Source organism: Podarcis pityusensis (genome assembly GCF_964106645.2).
Source record: "Podarcis pityusensis genome assembly, chromosome: 2".
NCBI classification, from domain to species: Eukaryota; Metazoa; Chordata; class Lepidosauria; order Squamata; family Lacertidae; genus Podarcis; species Podarcis pityusensis.
The window spans coordinates 100,645,750-100,661,107 of record NC_138029.1 but is presented as its reverse complement, the minus strand read 5'-3'; the positions used below and the strand labels follow the sequence as shown (position 1 = coordinate 100,661,107).

At 45.4% G+C, this 15,358-nt stretch overlaps 1 protein-coding gene across 4 annotated transcripts in view; it reads left to right on the top strand.

The window, feature by feature from the left end:
* Positions 1-14,670, top strand: part of SLC25A26 (solute carrier family 25 member 26) — a 123,425-nt gene extending 108,755 nt beyond the window's left edge. For 3 of the 4 annotated variants that reach the window (XM_080995907.1, XM_080995906.1, XM_080995905.1), the window contains 3 exons: positions 1,545-1,609; positions 3,299-3,372; positions 14,371-14,670. In XM_080995907.1, coding sequence (XP_080852033.1) covers positions 1,545-1,609; positions 3,299-3,372; positions 14,371-14,467 — 236 coding nt within the window. In that variant the 3' untranslated portion in view covers positions 14,468-14,670. Of the gene's footprint in view, positions 1-1,544; positions 1,610-3,298; positions 3,442-14,370 lie in introns of all 4 variants that reach the window. The other variant, XR_013983005.1, reaches the window with a different exon arrangement.
* The last annotated feature ends 688 nt before the right edge of the window (positions 14,671-15,358 follow it).

The following is a 15,358-nucleotide window of genomic DNA, read 5'->3' as shown; positions in this document are numbered from 1 at the left end:
ATGAGCACAGCAACTCATCTCCGGCAAGTCTTGACCCCATGAAGGAGTTACTGAGACTGAAGGTCCATGCCTCCCCACTAAGTCCCCTGCTCTCCAGGGGTTTTCCTAAGCAATCTGAGACTGTGCCTGCATGAAGCTAACTTCTCCACACTCTTCATGCCCCTGCTGGTTCTGGGATGGGGAGCTTGTGGCAGCAGGAGAGGGAGACACCTGTGCCTCTTCACCAGCCAGACTCATATCTGCCTCTTGGCCTCCCTCCTCTCCTGCTTCCGCTTCTGCCTCTGAATCTCTGCCAGACTCCTCCTGCTCACTAGGCCCTGTTTACCCCTTCAGCTTCTGACACCTCCTCCTCCCAGGCTTCTGTCTCTTCTTCCTATAGCCTTTAATTGTTGTCCCACCACCATTTCCCAGGCCCTGAGTCTTCTTCCCTTGGGGGTTCCCCAGCTGGTTCCTCCCACCATTGCTCTGCGTCCAACCAGTCTGTGGCAGATTGCTTTACCCATATGTTTGAGCTGAGTTCTAACGAAACACTGCTAGGACAGTCTTCAGATCCCTATAACTGCTGAGTGCTATCTACACCGGTCAATGATGTGGTACCTTGTTCCCGGCTCATTGCAAAAAGGTTTCTGCTATTTCCTGCTCCTTACTTAGCTGCTCTAATGATAGCCTCAGTCCATGAATGTACAAATTTGGATGTCTGTAAATGGAGGAAAGCAGACCTGCTCCGTCAGCTGATTAGGGAGAGACAGAGTCAGGGTTGTGAACTTCTAGTTGGTACCTTGTGCCCTCTAAACCTGGGGCCATAGCTCAATGGTAGAGCACATGGTTTGCATGCAGAAAGTCCCAGATTCAATCACTGGAATCTGCAGATCAGGTAGCAGGTGATGGAACAGCTTCTCCCCTGCCAGAAACCCTGGAGTCAGAGTAGACAACACTGGGATGGATGGACAGATTAGTAGAAAGCAGCATCTGATGGGTTGTAGCCAACCAAGTTCTGCTCAGAGTAGACTCTCTGAAATTAATAGATCTAAGTTAATCATTCCCATTCATTCCAATGATTCTACTCTGAGTAGGATTAACACGGGATTCAGCCATATGTTTTCAAGTGACAGCTCTAGAGTCCTGTCCCTGGGAGTACTGGGCAAAAATAAATTGAAATCAGAAATCAGCTTGAAGGAGAGCACTGTTTGCACATGGTAACACTGATGTCATGGATGCTTTAGCTGAGATTCCTGCATTGCAGGGGGTTGGACTAGATGATCCTCGGGGTCCCTCCCAATGCTACAATTCTACGATTCTTTGTCGGCTCCAAAGAAAGGAGTCTGAACAAAAGGTTTTTAAAATATATATGCTGCATTGATGACCCTGCAATCCAACAAGACTCTGGCTTCAGACAACCTATGACCAGATTCTGAAGTGAGAAACAAGCTGTAAGCATTAATAATGAAGTGGTTTTGGCAGAAGCTGTGGGAACTATGGGGCTGTGTAGCATGCATATTTAACAAACAAAGTCTTGCTTGTGTTCGGCATTTTTATATGCTCAGGTGGATTTGCAGCTGCAGTCACCACCCCTCTGGATGTAGCCAAGACAAGAATTATGCTGGCAAAGGTAAGAGCTCGGAGAACAGTGCGAGGCTGATTGACAGGTTTGCAGGTTAATAGCACTGGGGGGTTTGCGTAGTAGCAACAAAATCGAACCCAGCACCTTCTAATGGTTTCTTTTCTTCCATTTTAAGTTTGGGGTCTCTGTCTCTGATGCCCCTTTTTCTGGCCACCTCTCATTTCTTTTCCCACTCAGCTGCTGCTGCTGCTCCCCAAAGGGCTTCCCCAGTTGGTGCTTATTACCTGATCTATTAATTTAGATTTATAGGCTTGGCTCGTTCCTGTAACTCGGGGCTGGCAACTGCTTCCCCTAATCCCATTTATCCTTGAGTCAATACACCGAGGTGGACCAGTGTTATTCCTGTTTTTCAAGTGAGAAACAGAGACTGAGTGATGGTGGCTTGCCCAAAGCTGTGCTGTATTAGGCTGGGATTCAAGCCCAGATCTCTCTCAGGTCCTATCATGCCACTCTGCCCATCTGAGCCTGACACCTCTTTTTTTTAGACTGAATTGAGAAAAATAGCCTTAGCACTGTGCTCCCACAGCACTTCATTCTAAGTACCAGGATCTTGCACTTCAACAAAAGATAGACAAAGTGGACGTGTGCATTATTTGCTACTCTAATAAATGACGTCATCTGGAACCAGTGTGACATGATGGTAAGAGTGTTGGTCTAGGACTGAGGAGACCTGGGTTCAAATCAACACTCAGCTATGATGCTCAAGGACCAGTCAGCATCTCTTGGTCACAGGGTAAAATGGGGGGGGAGGGGGGGAGAACCTGTCGCACTGAGGAAGGGAAAACTTAAACACATTGCAGAGTTCCCAAAAAATACAAAATTGTATTTCATCCAGCAGAGATTTACTGCTACTGAAGGCAAATGAGCATAATGGTCAAAATTCCAATACATACAGGATTGGCACAGTCCATTAAAAATCCAGTTGCAGCACTTACAATAAAACTTAGAATACTTATAAGACGAAACCTTCACACTACATATGGAACGGAATAGAACACCAGAACAAAGAGACAGTAAGCTCAGGCTCTTTTTGGCTTTACTATTATAGTTAGCATGACCTTGACAGAAAAATAACAGAACCAGTTTAAATCAGCTGTACTCAGCTTCTCAGAAGGAATAACCCAAACTAGAACCTTCTGTCTGTTTCTTTCACATAGAAAGAAACCTTCCAGAACACTCCTGAATTAAGCAGAACAGGAAAGATCTCTACACATCGGATCAATACTTACTGTACTACGAACTGCAAACTGACAGAAACATGTACACCACCTAGAGCTTTTTGGAGGGAAGGTGGGACACATAAATGAAAAATAAATAAATAAACAAGCCAGCTTGGGAGCAGACCTTTGTCTTGGAAGAAGTACCTTAACTTGCAACTCTTAGATTCAGTCCTTCATGGATGTGTGGTGGTGTGGAGAAGATGCCCACCCGCCAAATGCAGTTGAAGAGGAAGGACTGCTTGGTGGCATAAAAAGGAAACCAGCAGTCATTCCATATCTATGGAGCACAGTAGTAGTTCATGCGCCTTGCATGCACAACTTCTCAATTTAAAGGGCTGCAAAAGACCTTTGTCTGAGACTTTGGAGCAGAGGTAGACGGCACTGTGCAAGATGTCCCAGTGGTCTGACCTGATACGAGGCAGCTTCAAATGTTTATCTGTGTGCTTCTTCTATACAGACTGGCTCCAGAACCGCAAGTGGCAATGTGCTGTCAGCTCTGCATCAAGTATGGAAGACCCAAGGGATTCCTGGGTAAGGATGGATTGGGCACAGGGGAAATGCCTCAGCATGTAGCATTTGAAAAAGCTGCCTGGGAAGAAGGTGGGTTTCACTTGTAACACTGGGGGCCTTTATATTTTTCTGCAGAAAGGCACTCCCCCCCCCCCCTCTGTTTAATGTTTTCATCTGTGCTGCTTGGTGACAGATAAGTTGTAAGAGGAATGAGTGAAACTTAAATTAGTCCTTTTCAAGCCAGGTGGGCACTGAGTGTGCAGCAGGCACAGCACTAAAGCAAAATGTGGGCAAACAAGAAAGATTCAGCTGTTTTTATTGTTCAACAATGTACACAAAGTAATAATAATAAAGAATACTTGATGAGAAGTAGGGGAGGAAGGAAGACCCAACAGATCGACAGAACAAATATTATGTGGCTAGTATTTGTTTTGAAGAGGGTTACTTAAAAAATAAATAAATCGGTGTTTTGCAGTGGCCCAAAGGGTTTCCATGGAGTTATGATCAGCAAAGCGGGGTATGGGTTCGAATTCTAGCTTGGATTAGTGAGTTTATATTTAATAGGTTTAGTATAATAGCATACTACAGCGGCTCCATAATCTTTGCTTGTCATTTGCACCCTGTTTGTATATTTATATGTATTATGGTTTACTTGTAGGTTTAGTAGTTCGTGGGGTTAAAAGGAGAAGACCCTGAATAGCCTTTCTTTCCAGCTGCCTCCTTTCTTTCAATCAGTAATCACCCTCTGCTTTGCAAAACTTACTGAGTAATAAAAGTCTTTTCTTTCTATCCTCTCTGCCAGAGAATAAGTAATGGGGTTGATATTAGGCTTCACTCTAAAAACAAATAGAAAGCTGGAAAAAAGAGAGGAAATGCTAATAATCATTCTGGAGCAGGCCTGCTTGCGAGCTTCTGTGGAGGCAAAGGTTTGTTGAATTAGAAGAACCTCAGAGATTATCAATTAGACTCCTCTGGACGGAGCCACGTTGCTCTTACAAACATTTCATTTAAAAAGAAGTCTAAGTTAGGGCCAAACTTCGATATAACATTAATTGCATCATCATCATCATCGTCATTATTATTTATTGAATTTATATACCCGGAGGTCTCAGGGCAGTTCACATAAAAAGATCACAGTATATAAAATAAAAATAAAAGCAATAACCCAATAATACCCCCCCCCCAAAGCCACATTTTAAAAGGGTATGGGATGTTGATCAGGTCAACCAAAGGCCTGGTTACCGTATTTTTCGCTCTATAACACGCATCTGACCATAACACGCACGTGGTTTTTAGAGGAGGAAAACAAGAAAAAAATATTCTAAACGAAACAGTGGATGTATGATTTTTATGGTTCATGCTGTGGCCACAGACATGTGATCTGATGGTGAGTTTGGGGTAGCCCAATGCAAAAATCCTGAGGATCCATGTGGATCCGTGCTTTGTAACCACGATTTAAGTGGGGAGGGAAGGAAAAGCACTCAAGGGACAAGGAGCATGCGTGGAGAAGGAGCTTTTCGGTGAGCTGAGCGGGGAGGAGGGAGGGAAAGAGCACTGTTGCTTTAAAGGTATACTTAAGGTATTTGCCCTCTGCCTGGGCTTTTTTCCATTTAACAGTTTGCAGCCTTTTCCTTCCGCTCCTTGTTTTGAGGCAGAATAGATTTGAGCAAGTGAGGAGGACTTGGATTGCAGGGGATTCGCCATTAGCTGTGTAAAAGCGCTCCTCCTTGCAGCCTGAACGATAAGCAGCCACCAGCAGCAATAGAATGGAGCACAAAAAAGCGGTAGGGGCACTAGGACCCAGACAATGCTCAAATCTATCCTGCCTGAAAACAAGCTGCTCCGTCCCAGAGCGTGGCTCAGAGCTCGAGGTTGGTTTTATTTTGCTGCTGGTTGCTTAAATTTTATCTTTCCTGTTTAGAGAGCGCACGGACCTTTGCTAGCGTCTGTCCCTCCTCCCGTGTAAGTGGCTGCTGCCCGCTTTGCTGCCATGGCTCTCCTTCCCTCCCTCCTCCCCGGCTCCAGGTCGCTTTAAAGCAAGCAAAGCGAGAGCCTCGTAGAGCGTGTAAGCGGCTCCCGCTTTGCTTGACTGACGGCAGCCATGGCTCCGATCCGTGCATTCGCTCCGTAACACGCACAGGCATTTTCCCTTACTTTCTAGGAGCAAAAAAGTGCGTGTTTTGGAGCGAAAACTACGGTAAAAAGGAACGTTTTTGCCTGGCACCTAAGGGTGTATAATGAAGGCGCCAGGCCTGGGGAGAGTATTCCACAGACGGGAAGCCACTGCAGAAAAGGCCTATTCTTGTGTTGCCACCCTCCGGACCTCTCAAGGAGGCAGCTCATGAAGGAGGGCCTCAGAAGATGATCTCAGGGTCCGGGTAGGTTCATAAGGAAAGATGCGATCCTTGAGGCATTGCGGTCCTGAGCCAATCACTCATTCATGCAATTACCATATTTTTCGCCCTATAGTACGCACTTTTTCCCCTCCAAAAATGAAGGGGAAATCTGTGTGCGTCCTATGGGGCGAATGCAGGCTTTCGCTGAAGCTTGGAGAACGAGAGGGGTCGGTGTGCACCGACCCCTCTCGCTCTCCAGGCTTTAGGAAGCTATCAGCAAGCCTGGGGAGCCTGCGGGATTTCCCGCAGGGCTCCCTAGGCTGCGGGTAGCAGCCTGCTTCCCGGAGCGTGGGGCGTGCTGGAAGCAGAGCGCCCAGCGCTTTGGGAAGACATACGCAGCCTGCTGCACGGAGCGCGGGGAGTGCTGAAGCAGAGCGCCCCGCGCTTCGGGCAGACATCGGGCAGCCCCACAAGCTCGGGGGACAGCGGGGAGGCGCAGCGCCGCCACCCTGCTGTTCCCCGACCTGGTTTGGATTCCCCGACCTGGTTTTGGGGGGGAAATAAAGGGAAATTTTTTTCCCTTTATTTCCCCCCCAAAAAACTAGGTGCGTCCTATGGGCCGGTGCGTCCTATGGGACGAAAAATACAGTAATGAGTGCACACTTTGTTGTTGTGTCAACATGAGCTTTGGGGAAGGCTGAGCAGTCCTAGGACCATGGATGGTGGGCCACATCCTGCCATGATCCTAAGAAAAACCACACCTCTGCAAGATTCTACACTTAGGCAGGAATAACCAGCTGCAGAAATATAATATGAGGGACACTGGCTTGCTCGCAGTACATGTGAAAAGGATCTAGCTGTCTTAGGGGATCACAAGCTTAACATGAGTCAACAGTGGGATGCAGCAGCAGCAAAAAAAGAGAAAAGACTAATGCTATTCTAGGCTGCATCAACAGACGTGTAATGTCCTTCAGGGACCTTTGGAAGTTGCTGGCATTGTCGAGGTGCGGCAGGCCACAGACCAGCCACCTGAGCAAAGATGCAGCATCCATAAATGCCTGGGACATTGCTCCCTCTGAATTATATTCACTGCAAAAAGCCATCCAAGGAAACCACCTGACCTCATGGCTCTCTCGACTGGCTGTAGCACAGTAAATAAGAAAGATTGTAAGAACAGGCACACACAGTTGCAGCTGAAAATTGAATTTCATTGATTAATTCTGTTGAAAGGCCCTAGATCTGCAATCACCCTCCTCTCTCTCTCTCTCTCTCTCTCTGTATATAGATATATGTCTTCAGAATTTCTCTAAATTTGTATAGCTGGTGGAAAAAATATAGTTCTGATTAATCTCTAGGCAGGGAGAAGTGGCAAGCTGGGGCAGCATCAAGAAAAGTCTTGGAAAGGGTGGGAAATAGGAAAGACCCGTTCTGCCAGGCCTGCTGCCAATTATAAATCTATTAATCAGAACAGTAAAAGTGTCAGGCTCTGTGCCTGCCTGAAACCAAGAATGACAAATGCCTTATCTTGCGGATTGACACCTTATTAAAACCAGAAGGGCGCATTGGGCTTCCTGTTGGCACCTCCACTGTGGGCCAGCAAATTAACATCCCGTCCTGTCAGGGGAGAGAGAAAGAGAACTAACAGCAGCAGATAGGTGTCTTGACAGTGATATAATAGGAGATTATAACAGGAGATCAGAGGGGCATAAAGCAGACATACGCTTGCGCTGGTTTTCTTCTTCCAGATGAGAGGCTGCTCCCCTGTTTCGTGCACACTGGCACTTCTCTGCGTCATGCTCCAGGCTGTCCGCATTCTGCAGAGTCAAAAATCCAATGTGGCCTTTTGGTATCTGGAGAGTCTCTTCTTCCATTTGTAGAGCACTCATGGTTTTGGATATCGGATTGGGAATGTATGGGTAGTATTCAGTTGTGAAGTTGCAACATAGAGACAGGCTTCAAATTACATGTCCCTCAAAGCCTCTTGTACCTTTAAAAAAACAACAACCAACAACCATGGAATGCCATTTGCTGTGTTGCTGAGTTGTTGAAAACTGGAACTGACTAGTGGAAAATGGAGATCCCTGTGGTGTTGTGGACTTTGTTCACTTTAGCTGGTGGATGTAGGAGTTTCCCAGGGTTGGAGGCACTGGTTGACAGGGATAGTTAAGCAAATAAAAAAGGGAAATGGTTGCTGGAGTCCAGTGTTGTAGGCAATCGGTAGGTGCATTCTTACAGTGAGAGCCTGTGTAGTGTAGTGGTTTAGAGTGGTGGACTCATAATCTGGTGAACTGGGTTCGATTCCCCATTCCTCCACCTGCAGCTGCTGGGTGACCTTGGGCCAGTCACACTTCTCTGAAGTCTCTCAGCCTCACTCACCTCACAGAGTGTTTGTTGTGGGGGAGGAAGGGAAAGGAGATTGTTAGCCGCTTTGAGACTCCTTAGGGTAGTGATAAAGCGGGATATCAAATCCAAACTCTTCTTCTTTTCCTTACAAAACTGCGTGCCCATCCACACAGTGGCATAAATTGTGGTCTACACGTGCCTGGAAGTTTCTTAAACTGCTTTCTCAGCTCAGCAGGGTATTCAAAGAGACTTGCTCTTGGGAAATGCTGTTGTAGAAGTAGCCCCATGAAGACTCCCGTGGATCACACCTATAGTGTTAGCATCTGGCACTGAGATGCATCTTTTGACGCTTCCGTTTTGAGACTGGGGCACCCACCCAAACCAAGAAGTGTGACTCAAGCATTTCTGTAGTGAGAGCATTGCCTTTAAAGTACTGGAGACAAGCATGAGAATGATTTTTAACCTATGATATGACATAAACCTGGGTGGGTGGATAAAGATCTGTCAACACATTTTAGTGTTTGAGGGAGCAACACCCAAGCACCCAAACGCTGAGACTTTTAGACGTGATTTCAGTAGGCCTTCTTTCCCAAGCGAGCTTGCTTTCAGGTGGTAGCCTTAATAGATTTTCACAGTCTGCCTTGGAATGAGGAGTGGGAAGAGGTCTCACGGAAAACGATTTCCAAATGACAGTGGTCTGCTGCATCTCACATCAACAAGCACAAAAACCTGCCATTGGGAAAATCTAGACGTGGCCTTAGTGTTAGGTTTGGGGGAGAAATTTGTCTGGTTTGTATTTTTGTGTGAACCTGCGTAATTTTTGTTTCCCAAAACAATGCAGAAACCAAAAGACAGTGACCTTGCGAAATTCACACATCTCCAAATTTTATGACCCAGTTCTCCAACTAAAAAGTGTGCCAAAAAAAAAAAAAAAGATTGCGTAGGTAAATGAAAATAAAATTCAAAGCTTATATTATAACAGAGGATCTTACTTGCAAAAATGAATGCATGAATGTATATATTAAGAGAAATTGGCACGAAAATATGTACTCACTTTCATGTGGAAAGAAAACTTCGCAAATTGATGTAAAAAATGAGTTCAGGGTTTGAAAAATGAGTACTTGAGGGAGATTGAAAATGACCGATTTGTCCATCTCTGCTTAGAATTCGGGTGCCACCCCTCTTAAAGTTATCCCTGTATGGAAGATGGTCATGGTTAACCGATGACGGAATGAAACCAGGGTCTTTCTTTGTGATTTTGAGATTCAGCGAGGCATGCAGGTGGTTTAGTGTGTGGATAATGAAGTAATAATATGCCATTCTTTTGTCAATGACATCATCTTTCACAAGGAGTAGGTGCCTGTTCGAGGAGATGGTCTTTCCCAATTAAACTGCCTCAGCCTCCAAGGAAGATGACAGCATTTCTCCAGGGAACAATGGTGCTCTACCACAATATCTGCCCATGGAATGCTCTGTTGGTACTTGCCTTGTTACAAATTACTTGGCTTTAAAGCTGTAATTATGGTAATAGACCGAATTGCTGTCTAGTGAAACCATAAAACATTTCCATCTGCCTGCCGCAGCCCCGAAGCAAAGATCATTACCACAGACAAGTGCAGGAAGGAGGTGAACTGAGCTCTGCATCTGACTTAGCAGTGGAGGAGAGAGAAAACTCACCAATATCTATTGGTGAGTTGGCACCAGGTCTCCAAAGACCCACAGAACTTATCAAGGGGCTTTGGTCTTTACAGACAAGTCTCATTGCTCGCTAAAACCTTTGTTGTAGGAAGAATTCTAATCCAATAGGGATGTGTAATTTTCCTTGCTGAAAGGCTGTTGGAAGAATTTAATCAGGTTAGAAAATCCAGGCTGATTATTATATTTTTTTATTGAAGCGGGGAGAGCTGCGGTAACATTTGGCCTAAGTCTAGTGATACAGACGTTTTCTGCTAGGATTATGAGAACCTGGTTTCTTTAAAGGAGCATATTGAAGGCATACAGTTGGGAAGAGGTAAAGATTACATATGTAATGGGGCAGTGAATGGCCTGTGCGTAGGACTACTGGTGCAGCCTGGAGACATAAAAAACTAACCCCTTATAGAATTATATACTCTTTCAGAAGTGCTGAAATCCAGACCTACCCATCACCATTTTCCCAAGTTGAATTTGCCTTCCATGAGCAGAAAACCTGAGGCCAATGGGCAGTTGATTGGGAGATGGAGGGCTTACACATGACCACGTTTCTTCCTGTTGGTAGAACAGCCTCACACTGCAGAATTTGCTGCAGGAACTCAAGTCGGGAGATTTGGGGTGCACCCAAAGCTGTCTGTACACAAACTGAACAGACTTCTGCTGCTGCAACAGAGCTTCTTTCCCCCTGCCCCCTGCAGCCCCCACTTGACTCTTAAAATCTGCTTGGGGGAGGGGACGACCAGTGTAGATTTTTGGAGGGTGCCGGACTGCAGTAGAGAAGAAGAAGAAGAGTTTGGATTTGATATCCCACCTTTCACTTCCCTTAAGGAGTCTCAAAGCAGCTAACAATCTCCTTACCCTTCCTCCCCCACAACAAACACTCTGTGAGGTGAGTGGGGCTGAGAGACTTCAGAGAAGTGTGACTAGCCCAAGGTCACCCAGCAGCTGCACGTGGAGGAGAGGGGAAGCGAACCTGGTTCCCCAGATTACGAGTCTACCACTCTTAACCACTACACCACACTGGAGTAGGAGAGGAGAGGAATGTTGGTTTTTCCTTGTGCAACATTGTTTTTTGCCTGGGTAAACTGGGTATTTGTTTTTAAAAAAACTACATAACCATACATAGAGGGTTTGTGGTGATGGGAGGATTGTTGCAAGAGTTTTGGGATGTATCAAAGTAATCCCAAATCCTCCTGTGACCCCAGGGCACAACAGAACAGTATAGCAAGCACAAGAACATGCAAGGAGCTTTGCTAAGTTAGAGAATTGGCCCATCAAGTCCAGCATGCTGCTTCTCACAGTGGCCAACCAAATCCCTCTGGAAAGCTCTCACGCAGGCCATGAAGGCAACATCCCTTTTCCATTGTTGCCACTTAACACAGCTAGTAATTCTAGGTGTGCTGCCTCTGAACCTGCTTATTCCCTGGAGCAGCTATGACTCATAACTATTGACAGTTCTATCCTCCATGAATTTGCCTAATCCCCCTGTAAAGCCGTCTAAGCCAGCAGCCCCCACTGTTATCTTGTGGGAACAAAGTCTCTGCCTCTCTTGTTTGATGTGTATGGAAACACTTCCTTTTGTCTGCGTTGTATCTCCTGTCCATCAGTGTCCCTGGATTACCTGAACTTCCTTAACCAGGGGACCAGAAAAAAGCTCCCAGCTCCATCCACTTTCTCCACACCAGAGCCCAAGTAGCATAGGACAGACTTGAGTGGGCTAGGACAGATTTCAAATCCTCACAAAACCACGAAGCTTGTTTAGGGCATCTTTGAACCAGACACACTCTCTCTCAGCTTCACCCACCTCACAGAGTTGGAAAGAAGAAGAAGAAGAAGAAGAAGAAGAAGAAGAAGAAGAGGAGGAGGAGGAGTTTGGATTTGATATCCCGCTTTATCACTACCCTAGGGAGTCTCAAAGCGGCTAACATTCTCCTTTCCCTTCCTCCCCCACAACAAACACTCTGTGAGGTGAGTGAGGCTGAGAGACTTCAGAGAAGTGTGACTAGCCCAAGGTCACCCAGCAGCTGCATGTGGAGGAGCGGAGACGCGAACCCGGTTCACCAGATTACGAGTCCACCACTCTTAACCACTACACCACACTAGCTCTCTCCAAGGGCCTTATGTATGCATCATGGCCTCTTCTTCCTCCCCTCTTCCTTCCAGCCACCTTTATCCTGCACTGAAACACCTTGAATCCAGCAGCCTTTCCTAATGGGAAGAGGTCTCCAGCCTGCTGCTCTCTTCCAGGGTTGCTTCCCGATTAGTTTATTGCAGAATCAGTGCTACGCTAGGAAAGAAATCTAAGCAATGTCATCATTATAATAGTATTGTCATCATACTATTCTAATTTACTTTTATTGATACTTATAAGTAATAGCAATATTCGTATAAATGCTAGTCTTAATTATTTGTTGACATTTAATCCACATTTCCTCTTCGCTCTGCAATATTGTTTCTGAAACGGATTTCAACGTTTAACCTGTGCGGTCAAAGTGAGGTCAAGGATGGCTGATTGCTTTTTAAGGCGCTGGGAATGCAGGTCTTGCAACTCCCACATTTCCTTACAACATATGTAAAGGAATGAATGCAACTGAACATGTACAGAGTGTACAAATATTATTATTATTATTTAGTGTCATTGTGTCCTTGCTGAACAGCACTTGGCACCTGCAGAAAGACAGATTGTCTTTGTTGGTGAGAGAGAAAGTTGAACCCCCAGCACCTCTCATGTAGAAACTTAGTCACCTTGCATAATCAGTTATTGAATTCAGGCATTTTTAGGAGAATGCATAGACACACCCATCCTCCGCATTTAAATTCGACACATACAGCAAAGCTTTTAAAAGTCAGGAAGCACCTGCTGCTTATTGCCCAGCAGGTTTTGAACAGATACTCATTCAATCTCTCATAAACCAGAATGGAAAGAATTAATTATTTCAGCCAAAGAGGACTTTTCATTTGAGGCAGGATCCACCACTGGAGCTTAACGTGAGAATCTATTTTTAGTGCCGCCGGCTCATTCCAGGAAATATATTGCTGATCATATAAAGGATTGGCTTACGTCACTCCGTGGGTCACAACCAGCCAACATGTGCTTGGAATTAGGGAGAACCTTTTTCTTATGTCGAAGGGGTAGGGTGTGAGCCAGTGTTATATAGCCTGACAGATCCCCACACTTTTTTTGCATTTTTGGTGTTCTCGTTGGCAAATTGTTAATTCACAGGAAAGCTGGACCCAAATGAACTGGGCTAGAAGCCCCATTGTGTGGGAGTGACAAATTGCTTCTTGACTGCCAGGTTGAATTTCTCCATCCCTCTTCCCCAAGATTAGGAAAGGACTGTAGCCTCCCAGTCCACAATGCTGCCACCTGCCCTTTGAACAAAGTCTTTACTAATGGCAGAACTGTACCTTTTAAATACCTCACTAGCCTTTGTATCGGTTTCCAGACTGGTAGCTGCGTTAGTTTTGTGCACCACCACCACCAACAGAGCCCCGTGGCACCTTAAAGACTGACAGATTTATTATGGCATAAACCTTCCTGGATTGGGGCACTTCAGCAGATGCAGATTCTTGGGTGGCAGATATATCTGGACGGGCGTAAAGGTGGCAGAGAGAGATGTGAAAGTTGGGAGTAAAATAGCAATGAAATGCAAGAAGTCAAGTCTGTTACTATTTACCTGTTTAAAGTGTTTACAATATGCGCTTTGCCTGAAGAATGCGGGCCAAAAATGTGCACAGTCCCAATGAGAAAGTAAACAACAGCAAATACAAATTTCAGTTATGTATAAAACCACTAGTGGTGACAAAATAAAATAAAATAAATCAATTATGCGTTGGTTGTGGTTTTAGGTGGCAACTATGATTTGCCAGATGACCTCCGCAACCCGAGTCGGTCACGACTGGACCTAATGGTCAGGGGTCCCTTTACCTTTACCTATTGGTGACTTGGGGTACCCTTTCTCTTTCCCTTCTAGATTTGTTCAGTAGCAGATTGTCCCCAGATCTGGCCTTCCTTCACTGCTTTCCTACTTTGTCGAGTTGGGTACCGTAGTCTAAGAAACACCTGATGGAAATCCTTAAGTTGTGAAGCTACATCCAACAGATTTACGTATAAGCTAAACAAGCTGTAGCTTAGGGCCCCACTCTTTTGGGGGCCCCCAAATTTTTTTAAAGGAAAAATAAACACTGGATGTACATTTCCAAAATATAAGATAAAAAACAAATAAAATAAAACCTACATACAGCAACAGTGTTTTGTGTTGTGTAGGCTCCTATGATGTAAGTCATGGGCCCCGCCTGCTAGCCTGCTCCCTGAAATATCACTGGTTTGCTCGTTTCTATATATAGGATGCCTACATTCTGCATGGACTGGTTGCAACATGTGCAAATGGCTTTAGATACCTATTAGGTCCATAAATTACCATATAGGATATATTCAACACAAAAACCAGCGCCAATTTGTTGTTGGCAAAGGACAGCTGGACATATAAAGGGCCCCATTACCTTCAGGAGCTTAGGGCCTCATCAAACCTAAATCCAAACATATGTGGTTGTATGCATCTTGATAAGAGACTTAAAATAATCTTTGCTCTTCTCTCTCTCTCTCTCTCTCTCTCTCTCTCTCTCTCTCTCTTTCTCTCTCTCTCAGGTTGTTTGCAGGCGTTGTACCTCGAATATCTGCCATCAGTCTTGGAGGCTTTATTTTCCTGGGGATGTATGACAAGATACGCCGTTTGCTCTTGTGAATTGGCTCTGGGACTCAAAAAGGAACAGCTGAGGAGCTGCTCCCCCCCCCCCTCCTAAGGAAAAAAATGCACATTTGTGAAGTTATTCATTTGCCTTCCCACAAGTTTATCTCCCCGCAGGCCCTGGGTCCTGCCTCCTGTGGCTCAGCAGCTGTTCAGCAGCCTGGACTCTATTCTCACTATTATTTAAAAAAAGAAAGAAAACCCTTAATTCTGTTTCCCTAGTATAAAATGTCCCTGTATGGAAACCCCTGTTTGAGTGGTGAGCTCATTGGAAGGAGCATGCCAAGAAAGGCAACTTTGGGGGGCAAACGACTCGTTTTATGGGCTCCAGCCTTGTGCCTGAAAGGCATTATTATTAGAACTCATTTAGGGAAAATGATGTGCAAATGAGAAGAACATGGCCTGCACGGCATGGAAGGAATAAAAGGAGCACTCATTTGTTTTGTGAGACCGGCATCACAGCATTTACGTTACCCCAGGCCTGCCATGCTCCAGAGGACAGAAGAAAAGAGGACAGGCGCAGGGATTTCTTTCCTTAAGTGTGTGTGTGGTTTGAACCCCATTTGGAAAGTTTAGACCACTGTTCCTACCTGCAGGTGCATAGCAAGCATTCTTGCTTGGATAAGCAAGGCTGCCTTTTTTAATTAGACTCCGATTTCTCCAGTAAAAGTACAATGTTGTATTATTTTACTGTCTAACAAGGTTGCCTATGAAAATGAAACAATGCTCTTGGTTTTTCTACCCGCCTCCCACCTCACGAGCAGCACAGTCTTGCAGAACGTGAAGAAGGGGAGGGGGGTGACCAACAAAAAGGGGGAGGCGATGGGTAAGGGAGCCGTTTACAGCCTCTTTTATTTGAGGAATAGTGCAGCAAGCAAAGCAGCAGTA